Here is a 26,097-nt window from a genome sequence, read left to right on the forward strand (position 1 = left end):
TGTAGGCAAAAGTTGTGTTTGGAAATTATGCCCTTACAGCACCTGTTAGCAGAAACAAACTAGATGCTTCAGTTCATACCTCACATTTTCTTTGGTTTGCACAAAAACAAAGTCTCATCTTAAAAAAATTACATAGCATCAGATTTGAAATATATGGTGAGACTTGTGTCTTTAGCTGCAAAGAGCTTCTAGACTCTAAAGTTTTCCCTCTGAGAAGTGTGCCAAATCTGCAACACAGATTCCCAAAAGTGTGCAATGTAGCGAGTTCAGTTTTTTAGCAAAAGTACAGCAAAACCGATTGTTGGTGAATTCCATTTCACAGCCCGTGAATGTAAGGTGAGGAGAGACTGACTTATCAAACATATACAAAAACTGCCCCCTTCAATGAACAAACATCCTGTAGCCTATATTTAGGCCATTGTTAAAATCACATTATTACAATCCTTCAGACCGATTTAACGAAGGAACAAAAAAAATATCAATACACAGAATGTGATCCTTATGCATCGCTTTCTGCCAGGACTTTTACATGCTTTTCTCAAACCACTGAAGTGACGTCGACGTACGGGTTAGCGGTAGCATGAGCCGTCAGGCAAGTGTTATTTAAATAAACTCCTGATGTACTTACAAACTTTCCAATGCCTCGTTTTATGAGCACAGAACCTATTTGTACTACTGTATACACTGTAAAAAATTTCTAACCCTCCCAAATCAAAAATTTCAAGTGACCGATAACATCTAAATTTTTCAATTGGCCCAAGTGAAATTCTGTAAATTATAAAATTAAATGTACAGATTTTCACTTGGGCCAATTGAAATTTACAGAATTTCACTTGGGCCAATTTAAAAATTTAGATGTTATCGGTCACTTGAAATTTTTGATTTGGGAGGCTTAGAAATTTTTTACAGTGTAGGTTTGGTACCATTCCGGGCATTATTAGTGGGGTAATTTACGAAATACGAAATGGATCCATTAGCGCCTGCACTAAGACATCCGGCTGATTTCTCTAAATAAGCTCTAACTTTAATAATATTCAACCAAGGGAAAAAAAGGCTTCTGGGGGGTGTTTGGCTCGAGATCATGGTGCAAAGGACCAGTGGCGTAGCAAGTCAGTCCCGGGCCCATATGCAAAATAAATTTTACGGGCCCCCCCGCCCACAAGTAATCGAAGATATAGATATAGGCTAGACGTTCATATATAGACGTTCACTGTAGTGTATCAAGAAAATACCATACTAAACAATACCATAAAAAACACACTCTACCCAACAATTTTTCACAACCAGAACGGAACAAAAACAAATCTAAAACAACCAAGGCACTGCCAATGTCAATAATAAACTAGGCCTACTGATCTTGGCACGGCGGCCCAAACTGTAAAAACATAAAACTACTCACTCATTTTAGTTGCATTCACCGGGCCTTTCTTTCGGCAAATTCATCCACGATGTCAACAGTAACAGGGACCTTCGACATCGTTGTCATTTACACTAGGTTTGCACAAAAAAACGGTCTATTTTGGGTACTTTTTGTGTCGCGACTATAACTTCTCCACCCTCCTTTTTCTCTTTAATGCCCCACTTTTATGTTTGTATTTGTCCATCCTTTAATGTTCAATTAGCTAGCCGATAGTAACCTATATACAGTATACATTAGGGAGAAACAAGAAATTACTACAGATGACAAGCATACAAAAAATAATGAAATATATTTATTGTGGCCACGAATTTAAAATTAATTTCCTCGTTTTAATTAAAAGCTCCTCATGGGCGGGCCCCCTATTGGCCCGGGCCCATTTGCACGTGCATACCCTGCATGCCCTGACGCTACGCCACTGCAAAGGACCCTAGGTTGATTTTACTCCGAACCATCCCTTTAAGAGCAGGCGCTCTTGTTCTATGGCGGATTGCAATTATAACGGTGGATTTGCCTTGCGCACGCCAAAAGTGGTTCACAGCCGAGGAGACCGACGTTCTCATCAGGGTTGTAAAAGACAAAGAAGTGACATTGTATGGGGATGGGAGGAACCCACCCAAATTAGCTTCGGTTAAACAGGCATATAATAATTTGGGTAAATGTGTAAGCTAGATTTATGCCTATTTTTCACTTCTTCATGGACACCACAATGATTTCCCTCGTGTGGTAATTTTCCTTGTAATTATGTATGGTTTGCAAAAATGTGTACTGCTGCATCTGTGAGAGAAGCAAAGTGTATGTGCGTTGTGCGCACGCAACATAATGGCCAAGCATGCGCCCTTAAAATAGCATCTGAATAACGTGCCACTGACTTTAGACTAGGGTTTTCCGGGTCTGTGGCGGAATTGTTTTCTAAAACTGCAAAGTAGCACCAGGAAACGTTTGCACCGGAACACGCCTCCTCTTTTCACTGAACCGCCCCCGGGAGCGCAAATTCATTCCCTAAATTACCGATGTGCGTCTGTGGAGGGAAAAGTCTGCTGTGTGTAGATCGGGTGCAAAATAGGAATGATACATGCATCGGTGTACAAAGTCAACTGCGCTGGGTACAAGATAGGGCCCAATAGATGGTTTAGAACTTTTAATATTTATTGCACAGACCACAACTGGCCAACAAATAAGTCTAAAAATAAATTATTCTTCTTAAGAAATGTACCAAAAATGAATAAATAATAATAAAAAATATACATGCACTCTTTGTAGTGCAAATTGAAATGATAAAACTGTCACATGACTTCACAACTGGTAGACTAGCCTACTTGAAGTATTTTCTTCCTCACAAAAATAAACAATTTAACAAGAAGTGCTCTCAATATAATACTGAACAATGTACCAAAATTAATAATAATAAAATATAATATTTTGGGCTTTTATTTTTATAACCTACAGAGAACGTCATCATCAGAGCCATTTAAGCCAAATTCTAAGCGTGTTTGCCGCATGTGTTCACAACCTGTCAAACAAAGATGTTTTCTGGGAACGTTCCCTGCTGGTTATTTTGGGGTTTTATTTTAAAATCTAAACAGAACCTCAGAATGTTCCCTGCAGGTTATTTTTAGATTTTATTTTTATAATGTAAATGTTAAAATTAAAGCATTGCAGATGATTCCAGTAGGCTTCAGAGATTATTCTAATGCTGTAATTTATTCATAAACAAACTATATAATGCTCGGACACCCTCGTTCTCTCTCGCGCACTGTCTGTGTTCACGTAACTTTTGTCCAGTCTGGCGCCTCATAAATAATTTTATTGTCAGTAACGGAACAGTTATTAATTTGATTACTCATTACAAAAAAAAATAACGCCATTAGCAGCGCCGTTTATTTATAACGACGTTATTCCCATCACTGGTCTTAGGTGAGAACTCATACAGATGCCTTGTTTACTTTAATTATATGACAACATAGAAACAATCCCCACAGACAAACATTATACGGCCTTCATACATCTTACGGGGTCATAAGATGAGTTGCCTCATTCATCCCTTATCGAGACTAGTTGTTGTGCTGAGTGAGCATGGGCATGTCATTGGGGTTCTGAAGTGGGCATCCTCTTTCAAAGGTTTCGTCCAGTTAGTATATATTATATATACATATTTGTGTGTGTGTGTGCGTTTGTAGGTCATATTTAATTTATTTATTATTTTTTTTTTTTTAAGTTCGGTACAATGGAGGGAAAAGCAAAACAAAAATGCAGAAGGCTTGTGCATGTCTCCGGCTGTACCACCAAAGGAAAATAAATTATTAGCCTTGTATTTTTTAAATAAGTTTTATTAATAAAGTAAAGGCATAGAACCAGTTTATTTGTAGTGCACTGACAATAGTTTTATATAATTAGTTTATTAATTAAATTAATAAAAAGACAAAAAGACCTTGAGATATGTTTGGTAATTGTACCTGAATGAATTGAAAATTAATTTGCTACATTTCAGATTCATATTTGTTTTCCTTAAAATTTTAATTAACAGTAACTTAAACACTTTGCAGTTTGAATGATGTCCTGTATAAACAAAATAACGGAGTATATTTTTATGTTTCCACTGTTCGATCGCGCCCGCGCCTCACACACGCGTACACACATACATATACATATATATATATATATATATATATATATATATAAGATACGAACTCTAAATATTGTTCCCAATGAGACTATATTTAGAGTAAAACATTTTTGTCACTGGAAAGCAAGCCTGCAACCTTTAGCCAAATTTTTTTAAAAACTAACGTTGCTGCTTTGGCAGTACTCAGGGAAGGAGACAAGAGGACATTTTTCAGAATGGATATCAATGGGGGAGAGGCTTCACTACGCTGAATAAACAGCTATTGTGAAGAAATAGCTTATCATTTAGTACAGTACAGTGCTCTTTGCTCGCTTTCTGTTTATAACCCATATACTGTTTGGGTAAAAGTTTTGTTTTCATGCTGCTCAGTACACTGCAAAGTTTTTGGATTTACAACTGTACTTAAAGGCGTGACTGAATCCGAAAATGCAATAATTGACAGTGATATAATCTTAGCAACAGAAGGACAAAACAATCTGTGTGTCAAAATAGATGTGCATTAACTATTTTTTCACTTTATCTTTCTATAAACAATGTTTACTTATAAACATTTGATGGCAAAATGCTGTTTAAATGTATTATTTACTTATAATTATTATCATCATAATAACCTCATTTAATATTTAGTTAATTAGTTAGTAAATTAAATAGTAAAATAGTTCCAACAGTTTTTGCTATGGTACAGAGAACCGTTAACATTTTACTGGTATTGGTACCGACTACTGGAATTTTGGTACCATGACAAACCTACTTAGAAGCTGTTATGGACTTTGTTCATGTAAGCACATTTGCCTGCAGAGCATACATACAGACTGATTAGACAGCCAACCCTGAAACAATAATTCCATTCAATGGCTAATAATCAAGGGAATATAGTCTCAATCATATTGATAAGTTACCTAATATAACAGAGACGGATTTATCTGAATCTGATCAAGCTATCACTACAACCTATAACACAAAGCAGCAACAGAAAGATAGTGGTTAAGTACAGAACAAGGCATCCGATGTCAAAGGTGTATACCCATTTTTTTGTCAGAATCATCTAAACATCCAAGACAAAAGCAAATTGCAGCCTTTCATATGGATCATCACCTGCTTGATTGGGGGTTGCTGCCAAGAGTTTTCACCATTTAATCCATTATTTGCCTGTAATAAGAGTGTGAGGCGGGGCTAATTTGCGTATCTATGGATCCATGTAAATGAAGCAAGGGTGTAGAGTTACATTCAAGGTATTTTAAGGCATGAAGACTTTATTTTTATTTTTTTACAGGAAAAAACAAACATTAAATTATGTCATTTTGGTGATCAAATATGAGTTTTAAGGGATAATTACAGGGGGATTTTAATACCAGGTGTAAACAGGGCTTTAGGAGCATATGTCGTACCTCAAGTACCTCAAATCAAGTACCTCAAAAATACAATGCCGTTTGAATATCACCATAAATTAGAAACAGTATCCAGGGACTGCTGCATAGATAATAGACATCATTGTTTCTCTTTTTTAATATATCTGTATGTTCGTTAAATTGTGATCGGCTAAGATAAAATGACAGTTCAACAACAGGAAACATCTTTAAGACAATTTGGTTTCTTAGACTACATCTTAATTTGTGTTTTAATTTTGTAGGGTAATGAATACAAATGTTCTACACATAGCAATAGCTCTTATAAAAGCTTATATCACAACTTCATATTGTGGTGTTAATGTCACAATGCAATTGCAATTGCAATGTCAACAGGAAATGGCATTCACAGCCCACTGGACTGGGAAAAGTTGTTTCTACATGATTTTTCAGAGGCAGAACAAGTTATGTTTTTATGAAAGATTACAAACTTATTTATGAAAGATTAAAAAACTTCAAAGAAGGTCATGTGACAAGGTCGCTGTGTCATGTGTTTCCAGAGAGCCTGTGCTGTTGATGGCAGTGACGGCTGGTAGGCTACTACTTGTTTTATAATATATATAAAAAAGGGCAATATTCCAGAGACAAGTTTATAAACCTACACATTACCAGATCGAACACAAACAGAGGATTGAAAGCCTAATCTCCAGTGAACATGCAGATGATTTTTCCGCAGCAAACAGCGCACATTATGCTCTTTACTGACTCCCACTGAAACAAGGCATACAGGAGGCACCCAAAACAAAATTATTACAATTATGTCATTATTTAATCATCCTTTTGTCATTACATAGCCATCAATTGTGTCAAATGTACTAAACGAACATGTAAATGGCATTTCAGGCTTCAGTGGAGAGGAAGATCAGATTTTCTTTCTATAATAATAATAATAATTTGTTACATTTATATAGCACTTTTCTGGGTATTCAAAGCACTTTACATATGGAAGGGGTGGAATCTCCTCATCCACAACCAATGTGCAGCATCCACCTTGATAATGCAACGGCAGCCATATTGCTCCATAACGCCCACTGCACACCAGCTATTTCTCACACAAAGCTTTTGTTTCATTATTGTTTGACAGACACTGTCATGTCAGTATGAACTCTCATTGCATAGGAAAGAGCTTTATAAAGATTTGTCAAAAATTCTCCTTTTGTTTTCCAAAGAAATAAACATAGGGGTTTGAAACGACATGAGGGTAGGCTAAATAAATAATGATGATAAGCATGCTATTCTTTTTTTACTCACCCTCATATTGTTCCAAACCTGTATAAATTCCTTTCTTCTGTGGAAGAGAAAAGAATGTTGAAGTCTAGAAAACACTGGATCCCACTGATTTTCATTGTATGGACAATTCAAAATAAAACATGTTTTAAAATACACGTTGTGTTCCACAGAAGAAAGAAAGTCATAGAGGTTTAAAACGACATGGCATAATTTTCATTGTTGGGTGAACTATCCCTTTAAACAATTATTTGTTCTGAGAACTGCCAGTGTCTTGTATGCCTATAGCACTGTAGTTCAGCACATAAGACACACATTAAATATGACTGTAAATAAGCAACGTGATCTCATTAGAATTATTATGTATTTGTACAGGGTTCTACCACATATATTTACTTACATTTGCATACACTGTGAACATAATTGAACAACTTTCCAAAAGTACAAATGTGTACAAATTCATATTCAAGAATAGTGAAATCATGGCATGAATTATTTTATTCTATTTTATATTGTCATGTCAATTACATTATGTTTTCAATCGCATTTATTAAAGGTCCTATGTAATGCTGCTTTTTGGATGGTTTTATATAGGCCTTAGTGGTCCCCTAATACTGTATCTGAAGTCTCTTTCCCGAAATTCAGCCTTGGTGCAGAATTACAGGCACTAGTCCCACAGTGAGCTTTCCTTAGGACGTGCCATTTCTGTGTCTATAGCTTTAAATGCTAATGAGGAGGAGAGAGGCGGGGCAAGGTGAAGGTTGGGGGAGTGGCCTTGACCAGCTTGCGGCCACTGTACCATGCGCTAATTTTTACAGTGGATGTATTGCAATGGCTCGTAGACGCACAGTCGTTCAAGCTTTTCAGTTTGACCCAGAATCTGATCCGGATGGAAAAGCACCTGCAAGTTGCAACTCAGCGGCTACAGCAGGCCGTCTCTGAATGGTTAGTTTAAAATAATGGTAGGGCTGGGCGGTATATTGAGTTTGTACAATATATAGATTTTTTTTTTTTTTTAAACGATATGGAATGAGGCAATACCGTTTATATCAATTCAGTAGTTTGATACGAGCACATCTGAAAAATAGCGGAGGAAGCAGTGTTAGCTGCTGCAGTGAAAGTACATAGTACAATTTGTCCTAAACATGACACAAGCTTATATTAAGGGCTTCAAAATAACTGGTAAGATATAGTTAACAAGTTTAAAGCAGCTTGCTCTGTCAGATGCTGACTGACAGATAAATACTTGCGCTGTTTAATGCGTTTGAGATGTGGTGCTTTTCTCAGTGCTTAAAGTCCACATGAATTCAAAATTGACCATATTTACTTTGTTTGCCTAAATTGTTAGTTTTGTGGTGAACAATTCATCCATGCAAGTCAATCCACACAAAAAAATTTTTTGGCTTTGTAATCTTTAATCAAAGTCTGAAAATGCCCCTCCCCTCTGCATTGGAGGACCTTCTCTGATGACGTATGTTTGACGGCTTGGTTTGGGAAACGCTTAACCACTCCCCTCAAACCGTTAGTCTGTAATGAGCGAGAGATGGAGAGGAGGAGCGCTAGAGTAAAACCCTGCCCTCTGTTCAATATTCCTTTTCACTGGGAAATACGTCACAGCACTGGAGAAAAGTCGTTAGCAACTTCCGGTTCACGTGGACTTTAACTTACATTTCACAGGTGGGTCATTCCTGGTATGCGGTGACACTTTGGCTTCATAAGTGTTGGGAAAAAAGGTACATGATTTTCATGTTTTCAGCGTTCTACCAAAATAGTGGCATGTTTAACTATAAGGAATACATATTGGTCAAGCTCAGGGACATAATTATAAAATAATTATGGGTAGACTGTTCAGACACTGTCCATGAAAATATTCCACCCTTTTAGGGACATAGACATTAGTTATCACAACATGTTATCCCTTATGCCATCTTAGATTTTTTTTTTCTACTTGAAACAAGCAAAACAATTTTTGATGAATAGTATATGTATTGATTATTAAAAACAGGTACTTTGTGCCCATTTTTGCAAAGAGGATGGTAAAAAAAAAAAAAAAAAATTGTCTCAAAAACATATATATGCTGTTAGTGCTCCTCACCTCACAAAACAAGACAAAAGCCAAACATTTAACGTTGCTGTCAAATTATTATTTAAAATGACTTGTCTAACAGGGTGGAAAGGAGCATAACAGGGTGGAACGGAGTATGACAGGGTGGATCACCAGTGTTAACAGGTTCAGTGGATGAACCAACCTTTTTGCCATTGTCCTGCATGGTTTGCCATCAGTAATGTGTGGAACTGCACCTAGGCCTATATAATATTGTTTCAAAACAATAATTTTTTTTTTTAAAAATCCAAATTTCCTTTCTTAATTTCCTTAACAAAAAAAGGATCTGCATCTCTATTTGCCCTGTAGCGATGCTGCATCTCAGATGGAGTAAGTGGTGGTGCCATTTCCTAACAAATATTTTTATATTATAATAATTTCACAGTTACTAATCACTGATACTAATACTGGTACTAATGTTTCTATGAAAATAATTAAATAGATCTTTTTTACATTATAAACATTCACATTGCAGTATAACTGCGATCAATTTCAACATTTATAAGGCTTTAAAAATAACTTTAATCTTAAGAAAAATGGTTCTAAACAGTACCATATTAGGATTGACAATAGAACCATAAAATACATTAAAAACGCAATAGAATCACAAGTTACAGTAATTTTTATCTGTGCGCTAATCCAAAACTTTTTTTATCCATTTTATTTTATCCAAATCTTCAGATTCTGAGAAACAGACCCAAATTCCAGCCTTTATTCAGCGATCTTCATCTCCATTCTCAGCAGTGACCGCAAACGTCAAGTCCTGGACTCGTTATAAATTCAGAAATTGTCAGCTCAATAAGCTTTACGATATGATATTAAAGTTTGTTTGCTCCCGGGTGCACACTGTGTGATTTATAATAGTCCTTTATGATTGTTCCTTGTCAGACTGTATGAACATGATCATCACTGTAAGCCATGTCACACTGTAAGATATCAGTTGTCATTAATGTCAGACAGTCAAGACGCGTTAAAAACGGACGCACACAATAAAACTCGTCCAAAGTTTTACATCATCAATCAATGACACGTTCTGTGACAGTGAGATGCATTACATGCATGACTGAAATGGTGGCTACAAAGAAATCTTCAATTATGTTACCAAAACTTTAATTTTGGTCATGGTGTCTTGAAAAACAAAGACAATTTGACGGTCGTCGTATGAGAAGTCACGCAAAAGTCATTTTAATCGACTGCTGGTGAATATGTCAAACAAAATATGGCTTGGGTTCTCACTGTACAATTTTGGCCATGATTTGGCCGTCTCAGACAAATTTAGTAAATCCTAAAAGATTCCTCTGCTCCTAGGCTAAAATTTGAAGTCTTTGGTCGTTAGTTTGACACGTTCACCTACAGCCGATTAATGACCGTTGCGATCTAATTTTACCTCCTGCAGTGTGACTACTCCTACGACGACCGTCAAATTGTCTTTGTTTTTCGAGACAAGCCATGACCAAAATTAGCATTAGAGATTTGTAATTCAGCTCACGGTCACCTAACGTGTCATTATTTAATGATGTAAAACTTTGGACGAGTTTTATTGTGTGCGTCCGTTTTAAGTCTGACATCCATGACAACTCAGATCTACGGTGTGACATGGATCACATCGGGGTTCATGTTGGTACAGTCTGACAAGAAACAATCGTAAAGGACTAATATAAATCGCACAGTGTGTACCCGGCTTTAGTCACAGATTGCGACATGCCGTGTTTCGGTAGATGTGCGTTTGAATGAGAAATGTCTGCCTTCACAGAGTGGATCGGAATATGATTTTCAGAAATTAATAACTTAAATTGTGCTCTGTACCTCATACAAAACTATTATATACCAACGTCATTTGGACTACTTTTGGTACCGGTTTTGACATTTTTGTAAAAAATTAATTGCTTGTTCTATCCAGACTGGACTATTGTAATGCTCTGCTGGCTGGTCTTCCAGCTTGCATTGTCAAACCTCTTTAACTGATCAAAAATTCTGCAGCTAGAGTTAGGGCTGGGCGATATATCGCATGACATTGTTATGCGCATCTCATCTGTAAAGCCGGTTCCTTGATTAGTAGTAAATCGCCATCACCTGCTTTCAGATGGAGCGGCATTTACTACACAGAGCCGTAGTTCACTGACAAGCTGAGCCATATCGCATTAATTATCACGGATGTATCGGCTGCGATAATTAATGCGATATGGCTCAGCTTGTCAGTGAAGCACGGCTCTGTGTAGTAAATGCCGCTCCATCTGAAAGCAGATGATGGCGATATACTAATCAAGGAACCGGCTTTACTGGCGAGATGCGCATAACAATGTCATGCGATATATCGCCCAGCCCTAGCTAGAGTGGTCTTTAAAAAGCCAAAGAGAGCACACATCACACCTCTCCTTACAAAACTGCACTGGTTGCCAGTTGCCGCTGGCATCAAATTCAAGTCACTGACGTTTGCCTGAACAACCACTGGCTATGCTCCCTTTTACCTAAACTCACTACTTCAGACTTATGTGCCATTCAGAAACTTGCGCTCTGCAAGCGAACGTCGTCTTGTGGTGCCATCTCAAAGAGCCACTAAATCTCTTTCTCTGACCTTTACCATGACTGTGCCCTGCTGGTGGAATGATCTGCCTAACTCAGCCAGAGCTGCTGAGTCCATGGCCATTTTCAAGAAACGGCTAAAGACGCATCTTTTTTGGCAGCACTTGATCCATTATTACTAACACTTTCTCTTCTATTCCATTTATTAAAAAACATTTTTTTTTTTTACATGTACTGCGTTAGATTAAACTGAGAAGGGTCACATCACTTGTATATTGTTGTCCCACTGTTAGTTTAACTGCTTCTATTGTTCTCATTTGTAAGTCACTTTGGATAAAAGCGTCTGCTAAATGAATAAACGTAAATGTAAATTACTGTGATTGCATTTGTCTGTCTGTAATTTTTCTTTATAGCAACATATTTTAAAGAAATTTTTACGGGTAGGTTTAGAGGTGGGAGTGGGATAAGCAGCTCAAAATATATTTTTCTTTATTCTATATTGTTGCTAAAATTAAAATAATATAAAATATATAAATAAAAGGTTTCTATAAAACGGTAAAAGTGCAACTACATAAATATAAAGAATCGTAAATATTTTGTTTCATTAGCTGTAAATACGTAATAATTTTTACATTTTAAATGTTGTTAATACGTCAACATATATTGTACATTTCAGAATATATCCAAACATACAAAAATGCACGTTTTTTACTTGTAAGTGCTAATAAACGTTATTACGTACTAATAAACATTGAGACCAGGCTGAAATAAGAACACTGACACAACAGAGGGTTCTCAGAACTCTAGTGCAATGGGGTTACAGTGAAATCTTTTAGGGTTCTTAGTACAAGCCCCATGTGATGTTCCACTAGAACGCTTTGTAAAGAACCTTTGCCTTATTTGGAATGATGTTTAACCAGAACTAAATTTGACCAAGGTGTACTTGAGATTGTTACATAACAGAGACATGCGTACACAAAAGTTTGTGAAAACATACTCTTTTCACAAGCCCACCCCTCTCTCCCTTTTTGTCCGTTTCTTCAGACATGTACAACTAACTCGGCTATCTTCAGTGGTCATCCAACCTTTGAGAGTTTGTCTTTTTATGCACCATCCATTCATCAAACGAAAGGAAAAATCACCTTAAAATACAGTTGGTGGTCAAGCAGACTACCATCACAAACTATTAATACTGTACATATGAGTGCGAACAATTCCAACTAAAATAAATACACCCCTCAAAATTTATTGTGGTATTAACAGGCCACTCTTTCCATCTGAATGTGGCTTTGCGTTCTAGGACTCATGTCAGAAGATATATTATGTGTGATATCAGGTCAAGACCAAAGTCTCTCACACTTTCACTCATTATTTGGGTCTGTGTGTGCCAGTTTCATGTTCTGGCTGCTGTCTGAAACTATGTATTTTTTCCAAAAAGATAAAAAAAAACAAAGATTCAAAGGTTAAACACACAACTAAGCTCAAATTACTTTTAGGAGAGAAAAAAAAAACTCGGCAAAAAATGCCTCAGATTGAACTACTGTACCAAACTCTCGCTCAGATTCTTTAGACAAATACAGAGATTACCGTTTCTAATTTTCTCAGTACTCAGAGTTTTAGGTAGTTTCATTTCAGTCTCCCGCATATTTTCTTATCATCGTCCTGCTTTTGTTCCAGCCAGCACAGGTCTGACTGCGTTTTTTAGAACAGCTAACTGTCAGCCTTCAGTCAAGTCAAATTAGATTTATTTATACTGTACATATAGAGCATGTTGTAAAACCACACATGTTGACACTTTGAGATATCAAAACAACAACCTATTAAGGAAAAAGTAAAAAAATCCTAACCTGTCAGAGGCGCTTAAGCAATGAAATTTAGGTAAAGCCTGTCAATTTAAAAGCATAACCCGACAGTTGGACCAGTGTGTCGGTGTGTGAATCAAAATGTGCCGTTTCCATGTATAGTCTGTGAGTGATCAAATGTGTGAATGACTGAGAAATAGAATGAGAATACAGCGAAGATCAGTGATAGGAGTTCTGAGGCATTTGGACACAACCGTGTGGGGTTGCCTTGATGGCAGTATCCCTGGAACCCAGCAACCCTGAGGGAGGAGGCTGGCCTCTGTGTTAGAGACTTGGATACTGTATTAATGTGTTCAGCTGTCTCTGGTTTATTGGCAGACAAAGAGATGAACTTCAAGCAAATTAACACTTCCTCCCGGAATTATAAATTTACTTTTGTGCTAATGGCCTTGAGGCTAACTGATTCTGATCCATTAATAGCAATCTTATAAAGAACATACAGAACTGAAACGTCACAAGAAACCAGGGGTCCGGGGTGAAGATATTTAAAACAAAGACTTTTCTCTAAAGTATTGCACTACATATCTTACTATTTGAATGAACATATTTAAACTATTATTCTCAGCCACACAGGGATCACAGCATAATATAATATAATATAATATTTTATTCATATTTAATTACAGTTATTAAATGTTATAAAAAATAAAAAAGAAAGCTTTTCATACTGTGGTCCCTGGGTCCCTGGGTTTGTACAGGTTGAAAGTCCCTAAACAACTTAATTATATGTCCTCCAATTAAGTTTTTCAAAATGCCCATACAACACGTGCATTATTTCTTGATCATTTCGGTTATGTGTTAATTTATCAACTTCAAATAAATATTATAAATAATTTCTACAAGTCGGACTAACTCTTTAATTGTCCTCTATACGGTCGCATTGCGGGGCACGTGTTATTTTATTTTATAGTTCAAACGCCATTCATTGTCTGTGTATGTGCTATTTATTAACTTTCTCAACAAAGTGACTGGTTGTAGCCAAAGAAAAAGGAAAAGCAGTTCCCCTTCTTACCTGCCATCTGTTAACGATGTTACATCCAGCCATTCGCCCACCTCGTTTTTTACGCGGGGCACGTTAGGGTACGGGGGACGGGCCAACATCCCGACCGGGTACCACTGTTCGGACGGAGGTCGCTCCCGCGCAACCAGAGACCCGCTTTGGCCGTACTCGTATGGGTTACAAATAAACGGCGTTTCATGGCCAGTAGCGTAAGTGGTCCTCTGTTTTGGAGGCCCGTACTGGCCGTTAGAGTCATCAGCGTACCTATGCGGGTACGCCCAGGTGTCATTCAGTTCACGGGGCATCATCTCTGCCTTAATTTTGGCGTTATAGTGATTCACGTAATTCTCCACAGGCCCCGTAAACTCCCCGGACATCGCCGACGGCTTCGCGAAGCTTTGGCTCGGTCTGTTTTCGAACTCCGGGTGGACGAAATGGGCCATGCTCGCGGGCAACAGTTGTTCGAACTGGCACGAAGCCGCGTGCGTCGCGTCCATATCCGGTGCTGTCCTCGCTGCCGTACCTCCTGAACTCAGGTTGGCAATGTCCCCGGACATGCTGGCGAACTCATGCACCTCCTGCACACCTGATGTTAAGTGTGATCTAGACGCGTTGCTGTACTGCAAGGTTGTCACCTCACCTGCTAGGTCGCCACTTTTAAACATCCCGAGCACTTTGTCCCTGCCTCGCAGCTCTGAGCCTCTGTCTCTCTGTCCCGTAGCGAGAGCGTACTCTCTGTCTTTCGCTCCTTCCTCAGGTTCGCTCACTGAGCAGTCGAGCAAAGGCAAATACATTTCATCACTACTACTTTCAGTGGTCAGGGGCGGTGGTGGCGGTGCATGGTGCGGTCCCATCTCGCCTAGTTCGCTGGACTCCATAGCTAAGCCCAAAGACACGGACACGGCTCTGCACAGCTCTCGCGCTGTCTCTGAAATGGTGCTGCTGCTGCATGCGCGACTACTACTCGCCACACTTGCGTCACGGCCCAAACCCAACTCGCGCTTGTGAACTTCTGCTGCACCGTAGCCCTTCTGTCCGCTCTCCGCGCCCCGAAGGAAACCTGCGCGACTGCCGCTGCTTTCGGTGGCGTCTGCGCGGCCCGAGCCGCTAGAAGACAGAGATGTGTCGCTTTTGCTGGCTGTTGAACTCTTGAGAAAATGAATACGGCTTGCCGCTGCCTGTATCACCGAACTCGTACTCTCGCACTCTTTTTCGGGGCAGCATATTATTCCTCTGCGGGGGGACAGCTTGCTTAAACGCATGTCCCTCGACGCGGTCTGCAGGAAGCCGCACTTCTTGGAGCTAGAAATGTCCAAACTCTCGGTGTTACTCGCTCTCTTGACGCGCACGTTTTGAAAAACGCTTTGGGTAAGATCCGTGAAAAACTGCGTCTGGGGACTCGCAAGCGTTCATTAACCCGAACGAAATCTCAATAGTCTAGAAACAGTACAACACACAACCCGTGAGGGTTTAAAGGTGACTCACCGCAACAAGTTCATCGACGAAATACTTAGAAAAAGTTCCAGTCAGACAGACAAGAATGAGCTGCGCAGGGCGAGAGTGTGTAAGCAAAAAATAATCAAACGAACGCTCGTGTAATCGCAGAGGACACGCATAGGCGGCTCTTAAACGTCAACGAGAAAAGTTATCCGAAAATGCACGGCAACAACCGTTTGGGGCATCCGATCTTCAGAGCGTCAAGTCAGACACGTCTTCCCCATAACTGAGCGGATGAGAAAGTGAACCAGTCCGGAGTCCGGGGCCCGGGGGTGGGAATTTCTCTTCGCTGCTCGTTTAGTTTTCCGTCTTGAGAACAAGCGATAAGATTTTGCGCTGTCTGTTTTTAGTCATCAATCCGAGCCGAAGCAGCTGTTGCTACAGTACTCTGGGCGCATCATGACAGCCTACACTTTCCTCTTTTAAGTAATTGCAGCCCTTTTTTTCTCTTGTCAGGTACTCTCCTGGGCACATTCGCAGGTAATATTGCTGTGTCACGGTGTTTTGTCGGGGTAAGCAGTAATTTTACGGAGAGTTTCCTCTGGAAAGTGCTTGAGCGCTTTAACTGTCAGGACTAAATAATACAGTCACAGGAACGGCGGCAGTTAGCCTATACGGGTAGCCCAAATAAGAGCTCACTGCAAATAAGATCAGGGGATCCCAACTCACTTTAAAAGTATTAAAATAAAACACTGATGATGTATGGCCTATAAATATCATAGGTTTAAAATAGGTGAAAAATAGGCTACAATGAAATCAATGAGTTCCACAGTGCTCTATGAGAATGGGGGGACGTGCGCACTTTATGGGGGGTGGGGGGGGGGGGGGGTGGGGGCTTTATTACTAGCACACACTAAATCCACAATGGGACTGTTAAATCCACAAAATAAGCCACTTTAAGAGCAAAATAGATTGTTGGCTATTTTTTTTATTATTATTTTTTTTAAGGAGATGGCAGTATTTAACCTTGCTGCAGTAAATGTTCCTGTCTGGACTTTTAATGTCAATTAAATTAAATATGAAATCACATGAAATTATTTTATGTGTTTTTTTTTAACGGGCAGTTTTATTAGAATACAGAATTGAATTAATTAGGATAATTTAGTATTGTAAACATTTCAAATGGCATCAGAGAGGATGTGCATTTTTCAATTGAGATGGGAATTTGAAAAATGGGAAATGTGACTGACTCAATAAAATGAGAAGAGAAAGAGTCAGAATGTGTTGGATAAATTAACTTTGCATCCTATAAATCCATGAAATCACTATCTTTTTATTTGGACTGTTGTTCCTTTGATAAAGGCAAGGCATCACTCACATTTTCATTCAGAAGATGAGCAACTTAACATGACAATAATTATATCTTACTGAAGGGTAATGCAACTGTGGGGTCCTGAGGTGGCTTCTCATTCACATCCAGCCAAGAGGACCGGTTTAATCAAAAGACCATTGTAGGCTACTACAAGTAATATATTATTATAATCCTAGAACTTATTTGACTGCAAAGGCAAGGACATTTCTTAATAACCCTTTTATTCACTGTAACTTCTTGTGACCTTTATTGTTTTATTTGTCAGAAGGTTCAGGGGATGTTATGGTCCTCAGTGAAATAAGGCTATTCATTATTAATTCCTGTTGTCAGCTGTCTCAAAATTGATCACATTGCAACAAAGGTCTCATGTCAAATGTTGTCACACAAAATGATTTCCTTGCATAAACGATGCCCTTTAAGCAAGAGCTAAGAGAAGCCTTCACATAAGCGACGAGCGTGCCACGTAGCCTATGCAATGCAGATAAAGGATATGCATTCGCAGCCCTGAATTGTCATGAGCGCTGTTTGATTTGAATGAGGAATGATGTAGTGAAGTCTTTGAGGTTATTGAGAATGGCTTATTCAGAATGAATTGATCAGAATCCAAAATAAGGGATGGAAGTTGAGAGGGCTGTTGTTCGGTTCGGTTCGGTTTTGGCCTGAGATTGGCTTAACTGAAGGGAAAGTGCTCTGTTGTGTTGTTTATCAGTTGAGTCTGAAATGGTTTTTGTTTATCGTGTCTCATCATCACATTTTTTATTTATCATTAGGAATCGGCGTTCTACCAATCCCTCGCTTCTTTTTGCTCTATCCCATCCGCTCGAGTGCGTGTCCGCATGTGTGTGTAGCACCTGTTGCTTAGTAACTGAAATTCCACATATACTCTAAGCATTACGGCAAAGTGCATACCATTTATTCTGTTTAAAAAGAAATCTTCTATTTATCTGAAATAGGTTTGAAGGTTATGTAGACCTGCTAATATTATGTTAAAAGAATATTCCAGATTCTGTAGGCCCCTACAAGTTAAACAGCACATGTGTCAGGGGTTGATTACCACAAAAATCTATTTCAACTAGTCCCTCCTTTTTTAAAAATTTTTTTTTATTAAAATTCTTGGTTACAGTGAGGCACCAGAAGTGAAAGGGACTGTAATGAAGTTAGTTGTTGTGAGAACAAAGAGGCGGGAACCGGCGAACGTTCACAAACATAAGTAACAAGTAACTTGAGTTATATAATCAGACTTTTTCCCCAAGTATCTAGTAAAGTAACGCATTTAAAACATTTCAACAAAATATCTGAGTTACTTTTTCAAATAAGTAACGAATAAGTACAAATAAGGTGTCATGATTCCTGTCTTGTGTGGACTTTTGTTATTTCCTGTCCTGTGCCATGTTTTGTAGTCCTTTGTAGTTTTTCTTGTTTATTAGTCTACCCAGGTGTTTCTGATTAACCACACCCCCTTGTTATCTTGTTTAGCTTGTTTGCCTGTCTATTTAAACCTCTGTGCTTCAGTTGTTGTTTGTTGTAGCTGTTTCCATGTTCCATGTTCCTGTCCTGAGTTCCGTGTTCCATTGTTTGCCCTGGATTTGTTTGTTTCATTAAAGTAGCGCTTGCAAGCAGATTCTCTCTCTGCTTCATTCCTGCCTCAACATTACATAAGGCATTGTGTTTAAACATGATGGTTATTGTAGTTCTAGACTAAATGTGAGCGTGCATTTTTTTTTAAAATTAGATTTATTTATTCTATTTCGTTTTTTTTTTTTTTTTCAAGTAAGTGTTAAACTTTTTTTCTCCTGCATCCTATTCTTCCGTTATCCAGAATGGCAGCACAGCTTAAAGGTTTGCTTGAGCTACGTCCTCTACTGTACACGCGTGAATTTGCATTTCCTTCAGCCCGAGGCTTATTCATTTCACTCTTGGTTTGAAATTAAATTTGAAATGCACTTTACATTCGGCCAAAAATCTAACTTTTTTGTTATAAAAAAAAACAAGCCCAGCCCAGGTGAAAAAAGTAACGTAACAAATTACTTTTCTAAAAAAAAAGTAACAGAAGCGCAATTAGTTACTTTTTAAGGGAGTAACACAATACATTACTTTTCAAAGTTACTTTCCCCAACACTGCTGACGACTGCTGCACACACATTATAAAACATAAACACAACGCACAGTCCAGGCCTGGTCCTCTCTCATCCTTCACTGTCGTCGCTCCTTATGCTTCCGAAGCTCCTCCATGAGAGATACGAGACCACTGCAGCACGCAGGTGGCGCTCACCGGCGTCGCCGTTCTTTCATGGACCTTGGCCTCGTCCTGCTTGCTACAGGGACCAATCAATAAACTTTAAAATACACTGTTTAACACAGACATAAAGAATATGCTGGATTTTAATGTGGGAAAAAAAAAAATCCAAATTACAATTTGTTGCAATAATAACTTAACATCTAAAACCCTAAAACAGTTGTAAATTTAAACAACTTTATAGATCAAATAAACACTTATTTTACCAGGAGAATTAATTTAAGTGATTTGATAAAAGTCTGTGTTTGTTTTGTGCTCTGTGATATAAGTGAAAAAAACATTTAATTGAAACTCCTTATAGGTCAGATTAAATTTTGCATTATAAACTGATAGCAGACAGACAGTAAAGAGCCACTAAGGTGAATGTGCGTATGTTTTTAAGTGCCTATAAAGCAGTTTTTGAGGTTGCTGGTGTTCCTTCATCCCCAAGGACCAGTCCAACGCTTACCTTACATATTCTGATAAATGAGGCAATCTCTCTCTTTCTACATTTCACCACCTATACTAAGTAAATAGGCCAATATTGTCGCAAGACATAACCCATCGAGATCTCCCAGATCTTCTGAATAGAGGCTGCTGACCGTTCCTAGGACAAGACTGAAATTCGGAGTGGATCGGGCTTTTCTGTTGTTGCCCCTAAACTGTGGAATAGCCTTCAACTGTGTGTTAGAACTGCTCAAACACTTTCTAATTTTAAATCTAAACTAAAAACTCACTGCCAAGCGAAAAAAATCTGACCTTGCAGCAAGAGCGGAGTACCTTGTTAGGAGAAGAGAAAATATTATTACAGTTTAAAATATATGTTTTCTGTGTGAATATATAGAATATAAACTGTTCTATTCCTGGGATCAAAGCTGAATTTTCAGCATCGTTAATCCAGTCTTCAGTGTCACAAGATCCTTCAGGCCCTAACTCTGGACCACAAAACCAGTCACATGGGTCAATTTTTTTAAATTGACATTTATACATCATATGAAAGTTGAATAAATAAGCTTTCCATTGATGTATGATTTGTTAAGATAGAACAATATTTGGCCGATACAACTGAAAATCTGGAATCTGAGGGTGCAAAAAAATCTAAATATTGAGAAAATCGCCTTTAAAGTTGTCCATTTATGTTTGCAATATTGCTATATTCACTCACAAAAATAGATGTTTTATATATTTATGGTAGGACATGTACAAAATATGAAACATGATCTTTATTTAATATCCTAATGATTTTTGGAATAAAAGACAAATCGATAATTTTGACCCATGCAATGTATTGTTGGCTATTGCCACAAATATACCCTGTGCGACTTGTGACTGGTTTTGTGATCCAGGGTCACTAATGATTTGCTGCTCAAGAAACATTTCTGATTATTATCAATGTTTATATTTTTGTGGAAACTGTGATACATTTTATATGTCAGGATTATTTGATGAATAGAAAGTTCAAAAGAACAGCATTTATTTGAAATAGAATCTTTCGTAACATTATAACCTAAATATCTTTACTGTCACTTTTTAGCAACTGAATGTGTCCTTGATTAGTAAAAGTATTAATTACTTTAAAAAAACGATTGACCCCAAATGTTACCTGTATACAATACTTTTATGAAATAATTTGTATCTATAACATCATTGTTTGTTAAGTTAGTCAAGTTAAATGAAATGTCGCACTTGACTTGTGTTTGTGATGTGATTTTTTTTTTTTTTTTATAAAAACATTTTTTTATAAAATGTTTGTTCAGGAAAATTCTGTGAAATTTGTATAAAATCAGGTTTAAATAAAACATTTTTTAAATCAAATATATTGTTCATTTATCTCTTTAAATAGATTTTTAACTATATAAGGTCTTCGTGTCATTTGGAGCGACCACTCATCATGTGGTGCGACCAATAAAAGCAATCACTGTATTAAATTTAAAATAAAATATCTTATTTCTGTGGCTGAAATATGAATCACTGATACAGTATGTTTTAGTAAATTATATTTTTAAAACATTTGTATCAGTTTTATGTGATTTGCAGGAAAAATAAATAAGTCTGTTAACTAGATTTAAGAAGGCAACTCAGAAATTATAGAACAAAAAATGAGAAACTCAAAATAAATGCAAATACTTGGTTTCTAAACACTTTAATTACTAAGAACTTGTAAAAAAAGAAAAAAAAAGAAAAGCATGTTAAGGAAATAAATTAATTTTAAGATAAATCATGGTCGCACCACATTACATTTTTTAAGGCTACAGACAATTCATCTAGATGAAAAATTTCATTTTTTTGTACATTTGGAGTGCTGTCAATACAGAGAACAACGACAAAAATCGGTGTTGCCTACATCGTGTTATCCTCTTTTTAAAATTTACACCCTGTTGACTTCAATGGGGCAATGTTTAAACCTGCTTTTAGCCTCTTAATATCCTTGATGTGTCATTACAAGTGAACAGCCAATTTGAGTGATTCCTTCAGAGTGAACACAAGTGAATCTGACTGCAGTAGATGAGAAAGATAAGAATAAAAATGATGTTATTTAAGCCAGCGCAAATACCTGTATTTACATCCTGTTTTCGGTCGAAGTCCAAAGTAGTCGATTGCCGAGTTCACGCGCGTGATCATAGGTAACTAAACCTATGGGCGTGAACTCGGCAATCGACTACTTTGGACTTCGACCGAAAACAGGATGTAAATACAGGTATTAGGCTAAAAGCAGGTTTAAACATTGCCCCATTGAAGTCAACAGGGTGCAAATTTTAAAAAGAGGATAACACGGTGTAGGCAACACCGATTTTTGTCGTTGTTCTCTGTATTAACAGCACTCCAAATGTACAAAAAAATGAGCTCAATGTTAAAATTGACCAGAGTTTTCTTTTAATGGTGGTGGATTTTGAACCCAAACAACACAAGTATGGCTATTTTGTTTTTACAACCATTTAGCTTTTTGAAATCAAGTACATTATCTTTTTTGGGGGATCTAAAATGACCGAACAACACCAGAGGGTTAACATTTTCTTCACATTTTAAAAAACAAACAAACAATAAAATCATTCTTTTAAGAGCTGTTGACTGAAAAACAGTTATTAGGCATCAATGCTAAAACCACTGTTTTGGAATCTTTATTTATAAGAGTGCATTTTTACATACACATTTATAACTGAAGAGAACTTTGGAAAGTTTCACAAGTTCACACCTACAAATAATCAGAGTAAAGAGAATGTGTATTTGGCTGCTGTCCGAGTAGAGGGCTCAGAGCTCGGAATTTGCTCCAAACCCAGAGGACTCCCCCGTATCCCTGGCTGGGGTAGTAACCAGCCGAGAGTGAGGAGACAGGGTAATGGAGGGATGCAGAAAACTGTTGAGGAACATATGGTGAGTCGGCTATGTATATAGGCCTCCTCTCGGTCTGATTGGATAGATCATTTGAATGTGTTCCTCCTGAACTTTGTTAATAAAACATCATTAAGTGAGTGTGAGTGCAAGAGAAAAAGTACAGCAATGTTTCTCAAGGCGTGTAGTCGAAGTCTCCATTTTTTTATTTAAGGTTACAAAAAGAGCACAAAGGGGAGGGTTTGATATTTTTCCATCTATGGCTCTGTGTCTAAAAACTGCATGTTTAAGACTTTTTAACAGAGAAAGGAGTAAAGAACAAAAGACACATGATACACAACTCTCCCTTTGTCAAGCTTTCATTTACAAGAAAACACTTACACATTCCAATCTAGTCACAGAGAGGAAAAGAGAGATAATTACGCAGACTGAGAGACAAATCGAGACCCTAACAAGCTGCATAAGTATAGAATTTTCTGTGGTGTCAATGCCATGCCAACAAATGAGATTTAACATCTGTCAGGGAGATGTGGTCTGCACTAGTCAATGAGGCTGGGTGTTTCATTATGTGCATCCCGTGTGTAAGAGCATGTGTGTACGAGGCCTAAAAAATGAATGGCCTTCTGCTTAAAGGGGTCACATGCACTTTTACAAGTTGATTGTGCTGAAATGTGTGTTGGCAGTGCCTGTACACAACCATCATGATAAAAATCCATCCAGTGTGTTTTTCCTTATATGTTTTCCCCTGTCTCAAATCGAGCCGTCTGACCGTGTGACGTCACACAGTCGGACGCCCCTCCCACGATTGTTAATTGACAGCAGCGTTTCAAAACAGACCTGCCCTGAGCGAGCTGTCATCATAGTCCGCCATTGTTGATACGCTGGAGCAGAATGGCGTCTTTTTTTACAATGAGAATTTTTAATTAAAGTATATTACAAACTTTTCATTTAGACCCTAAAGAATCATATTAACTTGTACAAAAATGGCATTATATGACCCCTTTAAATAATTAAATTATAACAATTTTTATATACAGTCTTCATTTCACTTGATCATCATATCACTCATCCCTCTCTAAAGTCAGCAGACATTCTCTAAATTTTTCCCATGTGCCAGAGTGTAATCACTTCAACCTTTCTGGCTTTGATTCATGTACTGTCAGAGCGGGTGAGGTAAGTGACTGTTTATATTCTGCCTGCTCTGTGGTCAGTGGAAGTTATTGGCGTAAGCTCGGCTCACACATCATGTCATGCCATTTGTTGTTGCTTAGTTGGAGTACAACAACTCCTCTGAATAAGAGTTGAACAATTTCCTCACAAAGCAGCAATACACCTGCAAGTTAACTTTTTTGTGTGTTTTTCAGCTTGCACAACTGTTCAATCATTAAAGCTCTGCAACCAATGCAAAATTTCCACAATCTGGTCACGTAACGGCTGTTTTAATTTTATATCATTGGAGCTTTACGGTCATCAGGTTTTCTTTTCTTTCTGTTGATCTCATCCTATTAAAATGTATGATGTGTTGGCCACAATTGTCACATTTTGACAAGTCAAACTTTTCAGTTAATAAAACGTTTCAGTTCCGTAACACTGGTTAAAAGACAACAGCACACCTGCAAAACGCTATAGCACTGACAAATTTATGTATTTCTAAAAATAACCTGTTTTTGATATGGACTGAGCTCAAGGACAATTTGGCATGTTTTTACTTTCTCTGCTTCCAAAATAAACCAGCAGAGTCATATCTGATTGAAGTTCATAAGTTCAGTTGTTTCTGGGGCAGACACCGATCAAGACTGAGGTTTTATATGTCCATTTGGGATTTTATTTAATGTTTGTATAACAGAATCCAAGGTTTTATATAATTGGATGGTTTTTTTTTTTTTAACGTTTATACCTTGAAGATATGTCAATTGAAAGGTTCAAGTGAGTAACACTCAAGTAAAAATGGCCTACACATGAAATCTCTTCAAAGTGCGCAATGGAAATTGTGTCTATAATGATAAGCAACTAATCACTGTCATTATGTGAATCAAGACAACACATTTAGTGGTGGAAATTCACACTCAATTCTTGCATCAATTCTTCCTCACCCTCATGTTGTTCAAAACTTGTATGAATTTTTTTCCTCTGTGGAATATAAAATAAGATATTTGTTTCAACTGTTTTTGAAAGTGGGGTCCAAAATAACATCGGACCCTATTGACTTTCATTGTGTGGACCAATTTTTTTTTTACATCTTCTTTTGTGCACAGAAGAAAGAAAGTCAGGTTTGGAAGTCAGTTATTGAGAGAGAGAAAAAGCAGCATAGTAAAATGCATAGTAAAAATAAAAGTATGTTTTCTTTATGGTCCTTTTTTGTTCAATGTTGTTTTGCTCATTATGTCTATTCTGCTGGTCTGAGGCAAATCCCTCGAGGAAGACTCTAGTTCTGTGAGTAACGCTGATGTTTTTCGGGGCTCTTAAGCCACTTTTCATAGTTTTTCCTCTGTCAACAGCAGGTGCATGGAGATGTCCCTGCGGCCGCATCAACTACCGTCATCAAGGATAAATAAGCTTTCATATTCATGCCACTTATATTTTAATATGCCCTTGTAACTGTACTAATAGTTAAGATTCATAACTAGGTCTTCAGACGTCTTTCTCTCCAGGTGGTTGAAGTTTTCTTATCTGAACTATTCCTGATTCTGGCTCTTCTCTACGGCCTTCATATTTAAAACTCCCACTCCCACTTACACACACACACACACACACACACACACACACACACACACACACACACACATATTACATTGCATTACATTTAATCATTTAGCAGACACTTTTATCCAAAGCGACTTACAAAAGCGGAGAACAATAGAAGCAATCCAACTAACAACAGGGCAACAATAGTGCTGTGACTAGTCCAAGTTAGTCTAGCACAGTACAAGGTAGCAAGTTTTTTTAAATAAATAAATAGATATAATAGAAATAGAATAGAATAATTAGTGTTAGAATTAATGGGTCAAGTCAAGTGTTAAAAAAAACAAAGCGTCTTCAGCCGTTTCTTGAAAATGGCAAAAGACTCAGCAGTTTGGGTTGAGCTCAGGTCATTCCACCAGCTTGGAACTGTCAAGGTAAAGGTCTGTGAAAGTGATTTTGTGCCTCTTTGGGATGACACCACAAGGCGCAGTTCACACACACGCGTATTACATTGCCTGTTCTAGCACATAAGTCTGAAGTAGTGAGTTTATGTATAGGGATGCAGAGTCAGTGGTTGTTTCTGTAGGCAAACATCAGTGCCTTGAATTTGATGCGAGGGGCAATTGGCAACCAGTGCAATTTTATGAGGAGAGGTGTGATGTGCGCTCTGTTCAGCTCAATAAAGACCACTCTTGCTGCAGCATTCTGGATCAGCTGCAGGGGCCTGCCAAAAGAGCATTACAATAGTCCAATCTAGATAGAACAACAGCTTGGACAAGGAGTTGTGTAGCATGCTCCGATAAGAAGCGCCTAATGTTGTATAAGGCAAATCTGCA

The 26,097-nt window shown here is 37.8% G+C and overlaps 1 protein-coding gene across 1 annotated transcript in view; it reads right to left on the reverse strand.

The window, feature by feature from the left end:
* The window catches only part of ar (androgen receptor), a 125,338-nt gene extending 109,625 nt beyond the window's left edge, over positions 1-15,713 (reverse strand). The window contains 2 exon segments of the mRNA XM_084414355.1: positions 14,178-15,532; positions 15,534-15,713. Coding sequence (XP_084270481.1) covers positions 14,178-15,532; positions 15,534-15,578 — 1,400 coding nt within the window. The 5' untranslated portion in view covers positions 15,579-15,713.
* Between the last annotated feature and the right edge of the window lie 10,384 nt (positions 15,714-26,097).

The sequence above is a fragment of the Rutilus rutilus genome, assembly GCF_951802725.1.
Source record: "Rutilus rutilus genome assembly, chromosome: 7".
In the NCBI taxonomy this organism is placed as follows: domain Eukaryota; kingdom Metazoa; phylum Chordata; class Actinopteri; order Cypriniformes; family Leuciscidae; genus Rutilus; species Rutilus rutilus.